The sequence below is a fragment of the Ooceraea biroi genome, chromosome 5, assembly GCF_003672135.1.
Source record: "Ooceraea biroi isolate clonal line C1 chromosome 5, Obir_v5.4, whole genome shotgun sequence".
Lineage (NCBI taxonomy): Eukaryota > Metazoa > Arthropoda > Insecta > Hymenoptera > Formicidae > Ooceraea > Ooceraea biroi.
The window spans coordinates 10,659,139-10,681,339 of NC_039510.1; the positions used below are offsets into that span (position 1 = coordinate 10,659,139).

The 22,201-nt window shown below is 39.8% G+C and overlaps 2 protein-coding genes across 3 annotated transcripts; one reads left to right on the top strand and one right to left on the bottom strand.

The window, feature by feature from the left end:
* Positions 1-710: 710 nt before the first annotated feature.
* Positions 711-4,866, top strand: LOC105281168. 2 transcript variants are annotated; one of them, XM_011342211.3, is made up of 4 exons: positions 711-948; positions 1,008-1,113; positions 1,423-1,849; positions 1,922-4,866. In XM_011342211.3, the coding sequence occupies exons 1-4, from the start codon at positions 875-877 to the stop codon at positions 4,579-4,581; spliced, it is 3,267 nt and encodes a 1,088-aa protein (XP_011340513.2). In that variant the 5' UTR covers positions 711-874; the 3' UTR covers positions 4,582-4,866. The 2 variants fall into 2 exon arrangements, with proteins under 2 accessions (XP_011340513.2, XP_011340512.2); XM_011342210.3 differs by having other exon boundaries at positions 1,423-4,865.
* A 475-nt stretch (positions 4,867-5,341) lies between these two features.
* On the bottom strand, positions 5,342-9,530 carry LOC105281167 (methyltransferase-like protein 7A). Its single transcript, XM_011342208.3, has 3 exons — positions 7,806-9,530; positions 7,137-7,396; positions 5,342-7,059 (listed from the first exon to the last, which is right to left on the bottom strand). Exons 1-3 carry the CDS (start codon positions 8,080-8,082, stop codon positions 6,799-6,801), a joined length of 798 nt encoding a protein of 265 aa, XP_011340510.1. The 5' UTR covers positions 8,083-9,530; the 3' UTR covers positions 5,342-6,798.
* Positions 9,531-22,201: the final 12,671 nt, after the last annotated feature.

Genomic DNA, 22,201 nt, shown 5'->3' on the forward strand with positions numbered 1-22,201 from the left:
CACAAGTATAATGTTTTAGATTGTATTATCAGTATATAATCAGGAGCCGCATTTAAGGCAAAATAGGTTCTCGAACAACATATTTTTTACTGATTAGTGGTCGGACCAAATGTTAATAACGTTTCAAATATTTGAGGTGGCATTCTAAAATAATCTATATATTTTTCTGTCTTCGACCAACATTTCTTTTACAAGATTATCGCTTGCTCCTTGTAGCAATCTTCTTTCGGCACTAAATATGCTTCGTACCCAACACTCCCGTTGATTCTGTATATTTTCATTTTTTCTTGCAATTCTGTATAATAAATACAGTTTTACAATTTTGCGACGTATCTCCTGTTTTTTAAATACACACCAACTTTGTTTTAATCTTTTTAGTAGCTCACAAATAACAATAAACAATTCTTCAAAATTCATCGTTTTGCCTACATGCATTTTCACGTGCAACACTCATAGTAATTCCGATCCGCTGAAGTTTACTTTCCTATATCCCATGCAGCGGAAAACGCGGAAGCGTAATTTGTGCGCGCCAATAATATACGCTATTCCGATAGACACACAGAAGAATCTACGGAAAAAATCATGTGATTGGCGGAGGCCAATTGCGCTTCCGCAAGTTCTGCTGCATGGGACATAGGAAAATACATTTCAGCGGATTACAGTTGGCGGAACGTCTGTGATTGGACGGACTTCGTTCCGCCAATTCCTCATTGCGCACGTTCCGCACCATGGGACTGCGCCCTTATCCCTATATATCGATGTGCATTTACATCGTGTTTTTTGACCCAAATATGATCCGGCTTACAATGAGTTTGTTTATAAATTGTACTCGTGTTCCATCTCAATTTATTGACGTAGCAACGCAAAGCAGCTAATGGAAAATTGCGTAGTGAATGAAACTTTCAATAATGACTTTCTTTCGCAGTCTTATTCTCAAGGCATCGAAAGGTGAGTACGTGAATCACAGTGTGATGTTATTGTGATAAACATTGTTAACTTACGCGCAGGATTACGGGAACCAAAGAGCATATTACTGATTTCCAATTACCGAAAGAACTCTTGGAGTTTCGAGAAGAGGTTTGGCGGAACTTGTTTGATAAGTATATGGAAGAGGTATGTACTTTTGTTTTTTTTACGCGGTATGCTCGTTAGGTGTGCAAATTAATTCTTTTATTGAAGAAATTGAGCCTTTATCACAGAAAAATAATAAACATATCAATCTTCGAAATATTTGCCATCATTTTCTAACACTGGGCTCCATTTATCAGGAAACTACAAATCTCCTGTCGAAAAAAATTAATGGAGGCTAAATTTCTTCAAAGTAGCACCGAATTAATTTTCATGCCTAATGTATATTTATTGTACATTCTGTTAACAATTTATTATAATTTATTGATATTTAACTTTATATCTCTTTCTCAGATGTCGGATGAGATAGAGGTAAACGTTGACACTTTAGAACCTGATCCCGATGAAGATCAAGAAGATGAGGAGAACGATGAACAATTCAGCAGCATAGAATGTAAAAGTGGACAGCGAGCACCCATGCGTAAACCAGCATGCTTAGTACAATATTGGATAGATACTGGTAATCCACCTTACAAGATGCTCCTAAACAGAGGTGAAACGTCCGAAGCTGGTTCATCTTTAAGCGAGAAAGAAACTGCACCTACAGACATTTCTTCGCTTTCGACTATAGTAAATGGCAATGCTTCTAACATCGTGAATTCGTGCAACAAGCGTAACAGCGAGTCGTCCTGCAGCTCTGTAGATACTGCAGTTTACATATTGTCGAACGCGAATGTTACAAAGAAAGCAGACACCATAGCTATTATAAAAGGGGCAAAAGGTGCTGATAAATTTTCAAGAGGCTTCGTTAAAGCTACGAACGTTCTGTCTAACGGTAAAATCATGTGCATAGGAACCATGAGAGGTGACGGTGTGGCATGCAATAACAGTAATGCTGATGCTCCAAGGAACACAGTGGCAGAACGTGCGGCATCAGAACCACATAGTCAGTGGGTTACTGATACAGTAATGACTTCTGACGCAGTGGAGCCTTCACAGGATTCGTGTTGCGAAGAAATCGATAGGAATGACACGTCGCACGCTCACCAAAGTTTGGACGACATTGCATCCATTTTCGAGCACTTCGATAAAACGTCAAAACGGTTGAGTCAAGATGCTAAGACGGATGATACTGCAAGTGACGATGAAGTGTTAGGAAAAGATGGCTCCCGTGGTGAACAAGCGTCAGCGAACGATATTACGAAAAACGTCAGCTATCAGAACGACGCGAAGCTAACGTTGCTTCATCGTAAGAAATTGTATACGGGCAGGAATTCCCCTGTAGATTTAATACTCACCAAGAAACACAGTATGAACAGAGTATCTGAAGGAAGAAAAACTTTGCATCCCGCTTTAGATACCGAGAGCACAACCAATAACAAGTTGCCTTTAGCTCACAAAGGCAAAAATAAACTCTCTCGCCAAAGGAATTCCAAGACGCGAAAAAGTGCACGCGGAAGAAGAAAACGTTCTACTTCTAATAAAAAGACTGCTAACATTGACACGGATAACATTAGGGATAAAGTTGTGACTAATGGTATCCAAAATTCCACCATTGACACGTCTTTCAACAGTGCGTCCGACTTTCACAATGATTCACGTGTTGGACGCGATGTATCGCTTCGGAATGACGATAGCCCAAATATTTCTATAATAAATAAACCACTCGTGCAAGATTTAGCCTCCCTCAATTTGAATCCAGTGGTGCAACTGGAACGGATTACATCTTCTTTTACACGAGATACATGTGATTCTATTAAGAACAATACACAAAAAAGAGTGGACACGTCCAGAAAACTGTACACTTGCAACGTCGAAAATCTAGACTTAGAAACGATAGACAGTGACGAGAGTACTATTCTCATCTGCGAGTGTAAAAAGAATAAACATCACATTTCATCTTCCAATCAGCACTTCCTTTATTCGTTTGTTGAAGATGATTCCACATCGGATGCTAGGAAAGATGATAAGAAGGATAAATTGTCGAGTCTTCAAACCTTGGAATCTACTGACATCAAGCTGAAGAAAAAAGTACTTGTAGTATTAAAACAATTACCACCATCACAATACCACAAGAATTGCACAACAGAGAAACCACAAGATCTGAATGTGAGCGGCGTTACTTGTCAAAAGGTAATGTTAGACACGTCTATGATGCATTCTTACAGTTTACGTGATATATTAAATAAGAGAAACAACGTAAAATTGCCAGAAGTTAAAATCGTATTGAAACGCCTGCCGACTAACTTGTATGTTGAAAAAAGCAGCAATGTTAACAGTACAAGTAATTCTGCTGATAAAAGGAACATTTCGCGCAATATAAGTACGCGTAGGAAAAAAAGAAAAAGAAAATCACGAATCAGAACTAACATTTCAGTTTGTGAAAACGTAAGAACAAGAAGTTCCGTTCGAACAACTCGCAAAGTCGATTATAACTACTCGTTAGATACATCTAATGCTATATCCAAACAGGAGAATCAAACTTTGGATAAGATAGAGTCAAATTCTATATCTCAACATGAAAGTCGTGTTAATCAATTTGAACGCAGCAACTATTCAATTTTAAGTTCCATATCGTCAGACGAAGATGATTTCATTCAATTAATACAAGGTACTCGAAAAAAATTAAAAACGTCGACAGATGACGAGGCAAGCAAAGCAAAGCTTGTCGAGAGAAATTCGCACGAAAAAACCAAATTAGTTAGTAAAAATAAAAATTATTTCACTAAACATACAAGCTTGGTAATCCATTCTTCAAGAAAGCTTCCATCAAAAAAAACTAATAGGTTGATAAACAAGAAAAATAGATTCAGTAGAATCAAGACGAAATCTTCCAGTGATTCGGCATCGACCGACTCATTACAGACAAATAAAAGTGAAATATTTTCAGTATTACCAAGTAAGACTGACAATAATAATTCAGCTTCGAATTCAGATAAACGTGGAAAAAGACAAGTTTCGTTTCTTAATTTTAACACAGGTGATATCGAAAAACTAATGAATTCGAGTATAATAAGTAGAAATAAGATAGACTATAAGGATGACAATCGCGTTGTACTTTTCCAAACCAAGACATTTGACACTGATTCTTCAGACTCTGAAAGAAGTAATAGTCACGCAGTAAAATCTCATCGTAAAATAGCGACGGAAATAAATAATCCTACGCGTCGAAGCTCGCGATATTATAATCATACTAACAAGAAAAATTTCCTTGATGATTCTGTCACGAAGAAATATAATCAAACATATTCAGACCCATTAAATTCTAGCACAAATCGAATGCGTGATATAATAACCAGATCGACATCAGTAGCCAGCGAAAAAGCTAATGTAAATAAACGATTTGCCAATGGAAAATTTAATGATAGCATTAATTCGGAAACTAGTACGGTGAGAAATAAGCAGATTTTTGAGAAATTTAAGAGATCAGCTATTCAGCAGGAAGATGCAAAATCAGTAACGAAATTATTGACATTTCAAACTAAAAGTTACTATGACTCAGATTCATCGTAGCATCCTGTAATAAATCTTTATGTATATGTTGTATGATATATATAAATGTGTGCGTGTACGTGTGCGTGTGCGTGTGCGTGTGTGTGGTGTGTAGTGTATAGAGGATATGCGTAGATTATAAAATGTTTAAGAGAGAATATAGTTGCCACCGAATTTCAGTAAGCACGATGTTGAATGCTATATTATGTTGAATGTATGAATAAGATATGGTATGTCATCTGCATCATAGCACTGATATCGTTATGATTACGACAATATTTTACAAGAATTACTTTGCTCTTTTGATACATTCCTAATAAATACAGGGTGTCCGGTAACTCACGACTCAACGCTCGTGAGTGGATAAAGAGGATTGAACTGAGTGGAAAAGTCCTATACCATTTTGCAATTTTCACAATAGTTAACGAGTTATTAATTATTAAAAATCGCTGTATTAGTCCGGCCTACCGCCGAATGCAAGTGCGCGGCGAGATGCGACCGCCTAGCGATCAAAGTTGCTAGGCGCGAGAAGTTGTTTATTACAAATGGCATGCCTAGCCGCCACTGCGATCGCTAGGCACTCGATCGCTGCGCGGTCGCATCTCGCCGCGCGCTTGCATTCGGCGGTAGGCCGGACTAATAGCACGATTTTTAATAATTAATAACTTGTTAACTATTGTGAAAATTGCAAAATGGTATAGGACTTTTCCACTCAGTTCAGTCCGCTTTATCCATTCACGAGCGTTGAGTCGTGAGTTACCGGACACCCTGTATACAGGTAATATATATAATATATTTATTTCAGTTTTCGCCAAGAAAGGGACTTGGTTTACATCAAAATACCTTAACCAATCATTCATCCATCCTTCCAATCAATCATACCACTTAACTTACCTATCCTATTCCTCCAGATACCTTTAATCTTATCTGCACCTTGTTCTACCATACCTCCTAAATTACCGCCATCACTATTATTTACGATACGGCATTTGCATTACCTTACTTTACAATTTACAACTTACATCGAAATAACACAGTCATATACATAACACGTTACATTGTATCACAGCCTCTATCAACTCTCATCCGATACAAACTATAATTTAAACCTAACTTAAAATATACAGGTAATAAATTCCTGTTTATTTTTTGTTACTATGGAAATAAAAACTCCGAAGCAGTAATTATTAGTAGTTATTTGAGATCTTGCTGTTATACAGATGATACATTATCTGTCAGAAAAATGAGGAAAAAAGTTGTAAGATTAAACAGTTTAAGATTAAGCACGCGTGCATGTATATTCATAAGAGGAAAGCGATGATATGAGGATATATTTAAAATATAATTTATATGTGACATCTCTGATAAGGACAACATAAAAATAAAAATGTTATACATTTATTGCGATAAATTTTGTTATACAACGCTTTCTATAAATTATTTTTAATAATTCTATCTTTCTAGTTTTTATGTGAACTATAAGAGATTCTTTGAAAAATGTTGTGCACATTGTGATTACATATAGGAAGAAACTATTTTATAGCATGTCAAATTTTCTGTTCTGTTTACTAAGTGTTTTTTTCGTAATGTTAATCACATAAACGCATGTATCAAAATTGTTACAATACTTTATAAGTCTTCCACATAATATGATATCAGATATACTGTTTTCTCTTTCTATATATATTATTGATATAAAAACACCTGTCTGATTGAATACATATATTATTCAATCAGACAGGTGTTTTTATATCAATAATTATTAATAATTATCAGCTCATACATAATCAGTTATATAAAACAAAAACAGAGTGTCATATGATGTTTCTGTAAATCGAAATCATAAAAGAATGATATTTTATTTTAAACATCGTTAAAATTAATAGCAAACATATATATATATATATATATTGTACAGGTATATGTATATTGACCTAGAAAATCATATTTATTTTGCGGTCATTATATTATATATTAAATGAGAAAAACGAAATTATATTGGATGCATATGTGGTATGTGAGATTTTTCTCTTATTCTATATAAGATACTCTATTCAATATTACAAAATAAAACTTGATGCTGAATTTTCCGAGTTTTTCAAATCGTCACATATCAAATGAACTGTTTGTACATACATACATACATAAACATGTTGCTTATTTATTAAAGCTTAATATAAAACATGATTGATGAAAATTAATATTTATTACTATTTATCCCTTTGCCAAAATATATTCTCACCTTGTTGCTATACCAAACACGTGCTGTTTAGAGAGACTCAAGTGAAAAGAATGGGAGACGTATCCCTCCAGAGCTAAAAATGTCCATGATACCTTCTCGAAACCAGCGTTTTCAATCTCAGCAACGCAATCGGCGTCTAAGCGACAATCGCCAAATAAAGAGGGCCATATGCCGGTTCGCGTCAACGCTATCTGTAACCACCGTTTGCAAGTGCCCTTCTTCTCTGGAACGTGCTCCACGAAAATATATTTCCCGCCCTGCGTGAAACAAAATTCGAAAAATTTCAAAAAAGTTGATATAATCGTGCCACTAAAAAATTTTCTGTACAATGTACCGGAGTTAACACTCTGCGAATTTCCTGAAGAGTCGATCGTATTGATCTCACGGAGCATAATGATCTAGTTGTCACTACTACATCCACACATCCCGTTGGTACTTCCTTCAAGGAACTTCCATCGCCTACTATCAGTCGTTCGATAATCACATGAGAAAATTGCCACGAACGATGCCCTTTGACCAGATATTCACCTAGCTTGACGTTCCAATCGACGCCGATGAGATGGGTACCTTCCGGATAAAATTGTATATTTTCACCTACAACGATTGCATCAAATGAGCATTGATTGCGAATAAATTGATGTTGGATACAAATATAAAGCGAATTTTACGATTGCACGAGTTGCTATATCTTGGAATAGGATTAATTATTCGTTATCTGCATCTTAAAAGCATTTACAAAAAGAAATAATATCAGAAAAAATTAGACAATTGTACTTTATTTGGAATAAAAATTGTTATTTATCAGAATAAAAAGTAATAAGCTTATTATACGAAATATAAATTGATTGATAAAAAAAATGTGAATAATTAAAGCAGAAATTGGACATGGACAAACACTTTTCAAACAACTTTGAAGCTTCTGAGTAACGAGGATTTTCATTACCGCAAATGCGTTACATTCATGATATTATAAGGGGATACCGTGCGTAAATCCGATTCACACCCGTTTTAACACCAATTTCAAGAATGCGAATGGAGCCCATGGATCGCAACATTTCGTCGTTGGAGACGATATATTGCAGCGCTTTAAAGAGATGCTCTTTGTACGGGCTGGCTAGTTCAGCACATTCTATCTCGAATCCCAGAAGATGAGCCTTGTAAATATCTTTTCGCAGTCCAGGCCATTTCCGAATGATCCAGATTCCAATGCATAAAATGATCATCACAATCACTCCGTAACTCGCGATTATGTCACGTATCCATAAATCGTTGTTGCTCATTTTGAGTAAATTATAAGGATGAAACAATATTAATAAGCAAAATTCACTGTGTCGAGCAATCTCACAATAAGATGATAGATTGTTTTCAACGAAGTTCCATGTGTTAGCAGCAAGTAAATGTAACTATTTTCTTACATATTTACAACAAGTTCCTCCTTATTGTAGCTGAAAACAAATAAAAAATTAAAATAAATTAAAAACTGCGTTACTCATATGCAACAATTACGTAAATTAATTCGAGATTTGCTTATATTATGACAGTATATATGAATTTTTATATATATTGTAATATGCATTTAAATAAAGTCTTAGCTTATGGCTTTATTTGTAAATAATAATGCTTAATTACTTACTTACGTATTTGATATTTATTCAGAATTGTGATTAATTTGATGTACAATATTATAATGATATGATTTCGAGCGTTTTGATTGTTACTTCTTTACGTAACAGCACCGATTGTTTTCTTGATGTTGAACCTTGATAGAAATACGTCATCGAATCACTTACAACCAGTGACGGATAACAATTTCGAGAATCTGGAACAAATATTCATCCAAAGTTTTGTTTAATGATAATGTGATTTAAGTATTGCACAAATATTTATAACAAGTATGTTTCTTTATATATTTTTAATAAAGTTGATACAAAAGACATTTGTATAAAAAATCATATTTCAAAATTAGATATGTAAAAAGACATAATCACCCGTAAATTTTATTTGAATTACTCATTATTTCACAAAAATAATGTGAATTTTGAAATTAAAGAAATGAAATGTCACTTCTATTTGAAAGCGATACGTATATACTATCAGTACATATTAATATATCAAGAGCATCATAGTATTATGAGGCGCTGAAGCTTGAATTTCATTTCAGCTTACTAGTAAATTCACTATATCACTACGATAAGATAAGAACTAAAACCTTGTTTTCTGACACATAAATCCCATTTGCGCTTGTATATCTATATACAGTAATTATTCTTCGCCATAAGAGAATTTGTTGAATAGATCATCTCATATTTTTATTGAATATCTAATATACAAATTAATTTAACAAAACAATATTGGGTAGATATTGATAAAAAGTTAGACTTCGTGGATGATCTTGCGCTTAGCATATTATGTTGTAAAGATCATGACTCTGAATAAATTTTAAAAGATTTTAGTTAGCGCTCATAGTTTATTAAAAAGTTAACAAAAGAAGATTGGAGAAAAACACAATTTATAAGAAATTAATATATTTACTTCTTAATGATGTGAAAATGTATTATTATACTGCGCATCTTGTCTCGCAAATTCTAAGTTTTTCTTATCATTTTTTACTATTGTTATAATATAATATATTGTATCTGCATTATGAAAAATTGAGTGATTAAATGGAGAATTTTGCAGATATTCATATCAATGTATAATTTTAGCCAATAAAATAATTAAATAATTTCATCTTACGCAGCAATTTACAAAAAGAAAAGAAAAAAGGAAACTATGGAAAGTATTTCAAAATAAAAATTGATCTCTGTTAATTGACTCCTACATGACGATGCTTGTACGCGCACATACAGAAATCAATTCGTTTCGGACAACAAAATTCACGAAATTGAGTGCCTCCGCGAAATGCACCAACAATTCCACGAGTCGCTCACTGCCGACGAGCGCGTTCGAACAAAAAGAGACCGATAGTACCCGGGTGCGGCATAAATCGTATAATATCCGCGAGATGATTTGTGCTCCGGGCACGACAGCAGAATGGGAAATTAAGTAATCGGGTCGAGCCGGAGGAGCACCGGGGAAACAATGCCGGTGCAGTTTTCGAAACGCGAAAAAGAGCGCGCCTGCCATAGAGAGGGGCAGCAGAGAGGGAGAAAGAAAAAAAATGCTCGGCGGAAGCAAAAATATATCGGCACCCTTGGGGGGAGGGGGCACCCTTTTGTCCCACGTCAGAACTCAAGAGTGACCACAAACAAAAAGTGCGATCGAGCAATTTCGGGTCGAGTGCGCGCACTCTCCGCGCGCACCGCGACGCACAGATTCCATTGAGGGGCATTTCGCGAGTTCGTGGAGAGGCGTTTTGTTTGCGACACCGAGGCGGAGAGGAGGCCGGCCGTTTTCACGGTGGTTCGTTGATTCGAGAGAATCGACGCCGAGAACGAGAAACGTATCCCGTCTGGCGATTGTTTCTGCCCCGTGGATGGTGCACGGTGGTCGCACGCTACGCTGGCGCGGACGACGTTATCGTTTTCCTTCTCGTTTGAGAACGTAAATTGGCCGGCTGCTGCTGTGTATTCGAGGTCTATTAAACGTGTCATCTAGTGCCACACGTATGACCACAGCCGCTTTATTAATTTCGCATTGCGCCATTAGTCGCACGCACGCGGCAGTACACTGTACTCGTCGCAAATTGTCTGTTTATAGAATTTATTTAATATTCAATCAGCTGCTTTTTAAAGTTTGTTTTTTCACGATGATTATTACTTATACTCTCATCATAATATAGGATGTACGTAACACCAAATTGGATGTCTATCATGTATACAATGAAAAAGAAAGGGAAAAAGTATAATACAGATTATGCTTTTGAGTGAACACTTCTTTACGTATACTCCACCCTATATAATTCTTCGCTTGTGTGTGTATTCACATGTTTACTTTATAGTAAACACTATATTTTAAAGTACTTCTCTACATTTTAACTTTATTATTTCTCTATATATTTCAACTATATTTTACTTCACTTTATTTTAAAATATCTCTCGCAAACGAACCACCTCCGACGCAGGTATTTTCAACAAGAAATCGAGAGTGTCGACGGCACTCCGAAAGGCGACATATGTCAGCCGCGTGCGTTACTAATAAGTCGGCGTCGCGTGTCAAAGGGACGTCACATGCGACGCGCGCGTTGCCCTCCCTTTCGCCGCGGTTCTCGCGCAATTAGCCGGGCTAAATGCCGCCACACTTTACGTAATCGCTCGCCTCCTGCTCCGCTTATCCTTCCTGCCACAAAACTGAGTAGAGAAAGAAAGAAAAAAAAGAGTGGAGCACGCTAACGACGCATCTGCTGATCGTACGCCTCCGCCGTTACTCTCGACTATGGATGGAAACGTCGGATACGTTTAACGAACGCGTCGATTTACATCTGGATCGAACGATGCGGCATTTACGAATATCCCTGATGCATCCACTGATTTGTGCACTTTATTTGTGTACGTGCACTTTAAAGTACGCTTCTAAAAGTTTTGATCTCTGCTCCACAGAAATTTCTGTTTTTGCGGGAATTATCTCTTTCGAGGCAAGCAGGGTAAGCCACTTTAAAAGAGAACGCGGCGAGTACTGCAACAGTGACCGCAGTTGTGCACTAAACTACTAAAATTGATACAGCCTTAACACAACACGCATCTTCTGGATTCCGCTTTATTCTTTAATGTCGCTTTACTCGCAATCTTGCTATTATATTTATATGCAACAGTACAGTGTAGCGCAAAATTCGCTGCAACGCTGCAGTTTGTTAAAGAAACGGCTCATTGCGTCTCCCGTTTCGGCTCCTTCTGTTCTTTGGCTCCTTTGAAGTATAATATCTCCCTAGGAAACGACCTCTTCTCGGCTTCTTTCTCTTTCGGCTTTTCGTCGCTTGTCATTCTCTCTGAAGCTCAGACAATGCCTCGAAAACGCGTCAGCAGGTTTGAGTTACACATACCCGGAACTTCCGAGAGCGCGACTTATTGCCGAGCACGAAGCCAACCGCCACCTATCATCCTGATCTCTTGAGAGTGAAAAATATTTAAATGCTGCAGCCGACGTCGCGATTTGAATTCAATACCACGTCAGCGTGAAAAAAAGAAGTGTTAAGTTGAGTACTTTAAGGAGCGGGGATCCCTCCCTTCAAACTCGCGTTAGTTTGCGAGTTCCTGAAATCACAATATTAATGAACGCTTACAGATGTGTCCGAAAGTTCCGAGAACATCATGTAATATTAATAACTCTTTTTCGTATTAGATATTCGTACGTATTACACATAAGATACAGATACTACATGAATACTGCATGTGCACGTTAATTTTTCGCAACAATATTTGTGCTAAAACATATTACCGCGAGAAATAATTTTTTCAATGTATTAAACAATGCATTTTGTTTCTAATACCTTAGTTTACGAAATGCATCATGTATCTGGTATGGCGGCCGCCGCATCATAGCGGAGGAGAGACGCGGAGGCACTCGAGTCGCTCTTTTTTTAGAGTGCCGCCACGACAGCAAAGTCAGTGGTATTGTCTCCATTGTTGGCGAATTGTAATCAATATTTTCACAATATAGCGGCATTGTCCGTTGCACGGGCGAATCGCGAGTATTGCTACATATGCAGTAAGGTACTTGATTCTTCGGTCCATCGCGGAACAAAAAAAACTTGGCAGTATACCAACGAAGTAAAGAACGGTATTGCTGATTCAGAATGTCAAAAAATTATTAGTATCCTAGCGTTTTACGTGCATTCTTGTGAAAGGACAAACCGACGAAAGAGCATACCGCATCGAAATACGTAAAGAAAGTTGGAAACGAAGAAGCACCACATGCCATCTATTCTGACGATTTTCCGTGACGGTCAGTAAGAAAAATCACCAGTGTAGCCTTTTCCTTTTCGCCATCTCTGTTGCTTTGATCACACCGACAAGAGTCGGTGATAAATTTTCAAAATGTATTCAAGCATGTTTGCACTCACCACAGGAGTTGTCGCAGTCGATAATCTACTTATTTCATAATATAACACTGCTCAACAAAATGATTTGGTTTCGAACACCGGAACGGACCTGAGACCTGTCGTTTCCAATAGTTTTTTTTGGACGCTGAATATGAATCCGGTTTCCAAATTGCTCCATCATAATTTTGCAATTAAAGTTGCAAAAAGGGCTATTTTGACGAACTTCATCATATTATAGCTACAAAATGTAACGTGCTAGAGAAGTTTAATTGCGATCAAAATAAAGTATGTTGTTAGGACTTTCAACCCTCAAAAGGAATTTTTGGTGTCATTTGTTTAATAGATTATAAATCTTATATCTATCATCGAAATTATCTTAGCTCATGCGAAAGGAATTTGTTTATTGCAATGTGAAACAATATTTTCAAAGTTTTCTTCTGATCCAATAAGAGGATCGCATCAAATTTATCTTCGTTCACGCATTGCAAGAAACGATAGCTTCGAGCCTTCTTTTTCCCAGGAATCTAATCTTTTGCTATTTCATGTTTTGTTGGAATATTTTCTTGCATATTGTCGCGTCAGGGTGGTCCAAAACATTGTTGTCGCGTCAAACTTTAGAAAATTTTTCGCAGCTTTTATCCTCATGCCTTTTCCTAGAATTGTTCATAATCAATTTTACTTTACTCTGGTTTAACCAAAAAGCAGAATCGTTCGAATAGTTATTGGGATTATCTGCAAAATTATCTGCAAAACAAATAGCCTGACGAGCTAAAATCTCTTTCCCAAGAGATCAGTATAAGTCTTACTGGGAACTTTTCTCGAGTTTTTCTTTTGTCGGCATTCAGGTGGTCCACTCTATTCCCGCATAACGTTGTTAATGATTGTCGTCCGAAACCACCACTTGACGATGACGATGACAGGATATTTCTGAATACCGTAAAGCGATCTTTTACTAAGCAGAAACTCTGATCAAGATTCTCGCGTTACTTATAAACTCGTTGTTATTACGTGCTTTCTCAACATTATCGCGTATTCAAATATTTATGTCACACAGATATGTTCATCGATCAGACCCAGTGTCTCATGCCTAGCACCTATCGGTTAGATCAAAGGTAAAAGTAGAAAAAAAGGAAGATTGATCGCGCGGATCATTCTGCGGAAATCTCGGCGGTGCAAATAAACACATCACAGCCCCCCGTTACCGTGACGAGAGGTGGGGTTCTCCCCCCGAGTTCCTCCCTCTCGTCCCCTTCTGCCCGCGTCTTTCCAGGCCGTTTTATATAATCTCGTGGCGGGGTCTACCTGCGCATGTATAGCTGCCACGACGGCAGCTGTCGTCTAATTGAATTATCTAGTTTCCAATTCGACGCGGAGATTTCGGGCGAAAGGCCCGACGAAAAGTCATGATGGCTAAATATTGAAAAACATGCAGGGCATTGTTGAACCTCTGGCCCCCGGCTCGTTTCTGACGAGGGCGGGGCTGTCGATTTGTGAGGGCCTTTGTTTGTCGCGGCCGATCTTTGCGATGGACCCAGATGCCGCCGATGGCAGCGATGGTGGCTGTTTTCCGGGGCCTGCTCAGGTACAGAAAAAAATTCACCGTGGAGAACCTGGTGAAAAATAGGCACTCTGCGAACTGACTGCTTCGTTACTTACTCTTGTTTATCGGGATCCAGCATCGCGGTAGGTAGACTTCATCAGGTTGTTCTCAGCTTCTCCATCGAGGTGCAAATGGTACAAAAGTAGTCGATTATCGTTCACGAAGAAAATCACAAGGTGATCCATAACAACTTTTGCCGAGACTCTTCGAGCGACATTGCACAACTGTTTGGTATTTTCTATGTATGTAATGCTCAGGTTGTAGCATAAATAAATTAAATCTGTTCGCATACTTAAAATTAAAGTGCAGTTGTTTATCCTGAATTCAACGCGCATACATAATATAATTTTTATATTAAAATAGAATTATAAAATACAAAGAGACATTTATCGGTAAATAGACGAATTTTTCAAAGATTTTGATTTACATTATTCTTATTCATGTCAGACCTTACATTCATGTAAATATAAACTAATACTTTTCTACTTGAAAACCGTCCTTTTCTGTTACTTTATCTCTTTTTTCACATTGTACACAGCATCCGCATGCTGTTACGAAGAACGAAGATTCTATAAGATTTCCATTTTAGAAGTTCAGGCCTGTCCGACAATCGGAATCTGCAGGATTCAAAGAACGAAGGCCGACGGGAGTCCATGGGGGTCTAAGCGTTGTAAATTAGCGATCTTCATTGCGTCATGGTAGGACGACTGGCACTGAGAATTCGGTTTTTCAGAGCGGAAGCTACCGTGCAAGCAGCTTTTGCTCTTGATCTTTCGGATGTCAAGGAACAATGACTGACCGAACGATCCCGTGAAACGATAAGTCGCATTCTTCTTTCCTGGTGTGGAACACTACGCGGTCTTACATAGTGGTACCACAATTCTGAGTAATGCGTGTGACGCCATCAATAATGCGCTATCGTAAAACGCTAATGCTCAATCATGAAGAGATGGCAGTCCTTTGACACGGTCGATTCCGTCGATCCGTAATGAATTCCGTCTGGCCACACGGATACGATCATTGTGTCTGGTCGTGCAAATCGTGGGCGTAGTTCCGCCGAGCATTGATCGCACTTAAAAGTAGTAGATGATCGTGTAAAGATGAAGAGGGGGCGAGATCGGATCCGTGTGATCAAAGGGGTTTCGATGAAAGGCGCTCAAGAGTGCCTATCTCGCGAGCATCCCGGAAATTCTCTTTCTCTTCCGTTATGTCGGATATATCGTCAATGGGATCCATTTTGTCGGGTGATGTCGGGAAAACGACTGTCATGCGCCGATCTGGTGGTAGTAAACACCAGAGGAAAGGAACAGTGGAGGGTGTCAGCAAATATCGTATGCGTACGCGTCCCGGAACATGGCAGCACGGCCATTTATTATTCACCTCCGCAGCGGCATGCCAACAATACCGTCCATTGACAATTTCTGCTTCATACACGACGCCGTGCACCGCGACGCCACGCCCACGATCGAACTACAGAGAAGGCCGACGAGTCCTCACTCGACCAGGGGTTCCAGCCCGATTTTCCCGCTCCCTTTTACAATCGAGAGTTCGAGGAAGTGGCCATACTGTGTTCCTTGGAAAATATTAGGCAGAAAGTAAATTAGAGGGGAAAATGTCTGATAGAAAACGGAAAGTAGAGAAATCTCGAATATGGATATGGAGATTATTGTGTTATGGACGTTCGTTTCAGTAATGCAATTAAACATTTAGCGAAATGAAATCATTCATGAATGATTATATCACCTTTCGTGATTGCTGCAATTTAATCAAATCAAATGTCTCGAAAGGAAGTTTCCTCCACATTAAATAAGACTTTTTGGTGTTCTCACGATCCCCCCGGAAACATCGTGTCGGTGTCTGTGACACACTTCAAAAAACGATTCCTCCCGGTTTCTGGCTTTCTGCTCGCCGACATAGAACAGCAGAAGCCGCTCTCATTATCAACTTGTTAGCTCGAAAGTTATCGAGGGTTGTTTATACGGGCGCTAGATTCCGACCAGGCAGATCCTCGTCTAATAGCTGGTCGGGTTCACGGAGGGTGACCACCCGCAAGAGCGGTGCTTTCATCTTTTCCGGCATCTTTCATGCGTTGTGACTGTCCTGCATTTTTCCCATCCTCGGTAGCAATCTCCTCTTCTCTATATGCATGTTCTTTTGACATCGCAAGACGTTATCAGACCTACACAAGTACCACGAATGTTTCCCCATTTCTTATTTTCCATCCGTACGTAATGTAGATTGCTCCATGCACAAGACAAGAAAAAGAGTTACACGTCGCCTTGAAATCTTCTATAATCAGACATCATTTTTTACTGAAATGTGATAAGAAAATAAGTCAAAATAAGCAAGTAATGAAAGATTTAGTATAGAAGGATAGAATTCTTCTACAACGAAATTGCAAGAGTGCCGTTCTCGCGTAAAGATAAAATACATAAGATGCAAGAATCATTCGTTTATATCTACCAGCACATTTAAAAAAATGACATCTGATATCCAAGCCTCAGTCATCCAAGACGGTTGAATGCACGTACAAATTAATTCCCGCACTCAAACTCGAAACCCAACGCGTTCCGTACCAATGCTCGCATCGATGAGATTCACGTGTGCACTTTCCACGCCACATTTGGCGGGATTCATTTCTCCACGCGTGAAAATGCGCGTTACGGTCGGAGCGCAGCCATCGGCTCCAGCGGGCTTTTCGAGAAGAAATAATTTGGATTTATCGAACGGCAAACGCACACATGCACGCACACGCACGCACCGAAGCTTGGGCGCAAGGCGGAAAGCGACCAGGTGTGAACCCGACGAGCCCAGAACTAATGGAGCCACAAATCAATGGTGCTATGGGCCATCATTACTTTCGCTAACACAACGTGTTTACCACACAGAAACCGACGGACGAGTCTCTTCTTCTCTCTCCTCACCCTCTTTGTCCGACGAGGGGAGAGACACCGATCCACCTCTCATCCCTCACGCTCGATCGCCCGCATTATGTCGCGTTCTGTCCCGCGTGCAAAAATGATTTGGTGGTTCTTGTTTGTCGCGCCGTCGCTAATCGAAAGAGACGATAGGTACGCGCGATTCCCCCGACATGAAAAGATCATCCGGCGGTCTTACCCCGCAAACGTTACGAGCTTGCTCGAGCTGAAAGTTAAAGCCGATGCTAGACCAACTTGTAACTATTTGTCGGCAGAGATTCAGCTAGAAATCAATGTTCAGCTGAAGCGACACCGCAGTAAAAACTCCCCGCAATCCGTATCACGTTGGTGGTACCCGTATCAGTTTTATGAGCAAACAAATACTCCATCTTCGCCCCTTTTATCCAGAACCGGCGATCATACCGGTCCAACAGAGTTCAGCGCTACTCAATAATCAATCTCCACCGTCCGCAGGTAAATAAGTAGCGACGTATAAAAGAGCGGCAGCGATCGAGTACGATTTGGGGTGCACACGGGGGTGGCGCGTTTGTGGGACGCCGCTGACCGAGTTTGACAAATGTGCGAAGGTCGAGATAAAGAAGTCGGGTGGTTGAAAGTTCTCTGTGGACCGCCGCGCCGGTGACCGTGTTCTCTCGGATGGCCCTTCTTGCACCCCTTGTTTCCTCGTTTGCGTGAGCGCACGTGTGTGCAAATGTGGGCACACTGGCACGCACACATGCATCCTACTGCCCCCACAACGTGTCGCGCGGCTTGCACAGCACTGGCTCTAACATTATTACTATTAGCTGCGCCCGCTTACGGTTACGGCTCTATTATTGCCCCGCCATAGAGAAACTCACCTCGGGGCTTTCGCTCGCCGCGAGCGTGCTACGATCTCTTTCCATCTTTCCATCCGCTCTGCCCCTCCTGCAGCCCCGACGTGACGGAGAATCGGGGACCCACAGTCGTGATTAATGACTTGCTCACACGGACCATGCCGCCAGTGTCGTGATCAAACGTCTCTCGAGTACGTACAAGAGAGTACCAGCGAAACACGGATGCGAATTTTGAATCGTTCTGTAATAGTTTTGCGATCAAAATGTAATCTGTCATAGATCAGATTGTGTATATCATTATTGTATTTTAAATAAAAGATTACATATGACACTTCTTCATATAGGACGAGAGAGGAATATCTTTCTGCTCGAGTTATGTTTCAATTACTTGTTTAATAAGTTACTTTTATATATGTTTTATATATGATGCAATGGCTTGCGATGGCGCTCTCGTTCGATTCAGGTAAAATCACGGAGGGTCGCGAATAAGAATAATTCGGGTAATCGTCAGCTCGAGTCCATCGCCGTTCGCCACACGGCTCTTTCGACTCGTTTTGGCTCGTTCCGACGCTTTGTCGACGTGTTGTCACCAATTGTCGCGCGCTGCGCCCCACGAGTTTACACACAACAGGGTGACGTGCAGTTTATGCGATTCCATTGTCAAGCACGGCTGGTTCTTCCTAGCTATATATATATTCACCACGCTATGAATGATTCTTCGTGGAAGACAGCATCCAGTCTCGATCCAAATTTGTTCCTCCATCCTTCGCAGCTTGGCGACGTCGTTTCTTAACACCCTTCATCATTAACATCCTTACGTCTTTAACGTCTCTTAACAATATCGAAATAGTGCATTTCATGCATTTCAGTAATGTAACATGAAAACTACATGTATATGTAGGGAAAATAGTATTTTGATAATGCTTAAGATCTCTCGAGATAGGGTTGAGAGACGCGACGCAAGCAGGAAACATAAAGTAGAGCGAGCTGAAACGTGTTTTCTTTGCCATCAAGGCTTCCGCCACTTTGCATTCTGCTTCGCGTAGGCGTACTTATTTCACGATGACGCTCCGCGCGACCGCAATTAATATACAGTTTTATTTATTGGAGACGATTATCCCGGGATTCGCTCAGAATCTGGAGCGATGCAATTAAGCAGCGGAAACTCATTTTTTATTTATTAAGCGTCGTGGAGAGAACTTACAGTCGCATGCAAATATACGTACGATGAAATATTTCGCGCCGCATGATATGCATCGTGTCGTTGAAGCTATGAATAATCATAATTTCGCAAGGATAATACTCGCGCAAAAATGTTAGTTTCAATCACAATTTCTTTCGCAGATCCGGTTTACGCGTACTTACACCGTGTAATTATCTCGAAGGAACTGAGCTCAAAAAATCTAAATTAGAAGCTAATGAAAACATTTTTCCTCGCGGAGGAAATCATTTCTACATTCTAATTACGTGCTCAAGAGAGAAAGAGAGAGCGATCAAAAGAGATACGTATATTCAAATATAATACCCAACCGGTACTCATAAATTCTTTGCTCTCGTTCTATTATAATTATTCATTCTTCTTTGCTCTGTTGTAATGTATTCCGAGCGGAAGAGACATAGTAAATAACTTTTATAAGCAAATGCTTTTTAGCGAGAAATCCAAGACGCTGTTCTGTAAAAAAAAAAGAAAAAAAAGAAAACGTATGATGTGCAGTCCATTCGAATCGCAAACAAGCAGACAATAAGGACACGCATCTCGATTGTCGCGTCACAATAACTGGCACAATACGGGCAACAATTGTATCCATCAATGTCGCTATCCTACACCGCCGCCCTGTAAATTAGTCCTCCAGGATCCCATGACGCATCCTGTGGGACGCGTTCGCATGTCATTCCCAGTTACCGATACAATACCATCAAAATCCTGTCACAGGAAACCCGGAGAAATCCCCGATCGGTTCCGCCGAGACTTTTCATTGCCGCCACTCTTTATAGCCGAGGTCCCCCACTCGATGTTTCGATCGATCGATATTAAATTATTGCCGGTCGCGAAATGGTATTTAAATGATCCTTCTAGACACGGCGACACATTAATTAAACCGCGGGATTTATTTGTTATTAGAAAATGAATGTTTGCCTCTCAGTATTCGCGTCACATCAGCCTGCTTACTGGAAACATGAATATTAATGTCGTTGATGCGATCTTGTGTAACAACTAGTTTATTCGCACGCGATTAATTATCCTTGGAAAAGATCACTGATAGCATCATTATCATTTCAAGTTCCTCGCAACACGGTAGAAAAGACAAGCTGGATCGACACAGCCAGCACGATCGATCTCGTCGACATCGTGAATGCATCTATTAGCACTCTCAATGGTGTCATTGTGACAATCTTGCATCCATCGCTCCTCTCGCCTGGGAATTAGCTCGTATCCTGACACTGCTCCCGCTGCCGAGGATCCGACCTACGTAATCCTGGCTAAGGATAATCTGACCTCAATGGCGCGACACGATGCGAATTTCGAGTGTAAATGCTCCACTTAGCAGGCAATGCGACTGCGGTCGTGTCGCGAGTTCTTTTGTCGACTTTCGAATGATGCATGTCTCGCGTTAATACGGATTTCAATCTCTTATTCTGGTTGCTTATTCGCTGCAACGATATCTCGAGTGCCTGGGACTTAGTCGTGTATTGTGCGACCTTCGCCTTATTATTTAAGGATTGAATAATCAGTGATTTATAAATGCCATAATATAATTTTTATTTGAAACTGTGAGAAGATACAGTTATTAGTAACGACATACATTTAGTCTCTTTTTCTTTATTTGTACATACAGTCCTTTCTTTATAATCTCAAATATGCGTCTAATTTCAATAGATTTATTTAATAACGCATTATGAACATAATACGATGGATAATTCCGATGTTATCTTTCTCGCGGCGCGATATTCAAAGAATCCAAAGAAAAACCAAATATTATATAACAACAGAAATAATTTTGTAAGGAAATTATAACGCAATTTCAATGATAACGTATCTAGTAGAAGTTTTCTCAAGGAATGTCTCAGAAAATACTTTTACCGGTGTCTCGCACGTGTTTCCTATTTTCTCTTATGCACGCGCTCGCAACGCAAACGCGAAACTGTTCCTGTTCTTTCAGGTGATGCTCCCAGGAACTTCTCGTTAGATGTCTCGTTCAGATAGGAGTTACTTTGGCCGTAACTCGATATTCAGGGCACGCTGCAGGGGCCCGGTGGCGCAGGCAAAATGCAAGCCCGGGCCCGCGGGCCAAGGGTGCGTCCGTTGTATTTGCTCAATTTACAGTTACGTAATTCCATAATGAAGGACCGACGTTTCTTCTTCCTTTTTTTCTTCGTCGACGATCGATCTGAGAACGTAACGTAGCGCCGTTGCGCCAACAATAGGCGCTTCTGGGATTTTGCGAGCGAGCGGACCCTCATAAAGGGGCGAGCGAGAGGTAGTGGGGTGCCTGCCATGGGGGTGTCGTGTTTCGCAGTTGTTTCTATAAACAAGGAATAAGAAACAGGCTTTGTCGGTCGTTCCCAGAGTGAAAAACTGCAAAGTTGTCAAAGCGGGAAGCACATCTTTTTTGCCGCACGATGTCTCATCAAATCAAGCAGAATTCACGTACGAGGCAATGGTTTCTGTCATGACGTGTATGTGTATGAAAGAAGTCACATGTATTTCTTGCATTCTAAGATTGTATATATTATCTTTATATTTTATTATATTTACGTGCTCATTAGCTCGTTTCTTGAATATGCAAATAAGAAACGTCACGTTTTCGTTGTTTTGCGGAAATCAGGTTTTTCTTCAGGCAGGTAAATTCCGTTCCGAAATCAAGACAGCAGTCTCCGTTTCGGAAGGCGAAGTCACGATGATTTCTGGAACCTGCGATCGAGCTGCAGAATCATCGAATCCGATTATTCGCGTACGAGGCACGCGCAAGTTTAGAAATGCCCTGCACCGAGAAAAGAATGAAAACAGTTTTCCGTGGATCTGCTGCATCATCGTTCCATCGACCAGGCTTGTTCGTTAGAAGATGA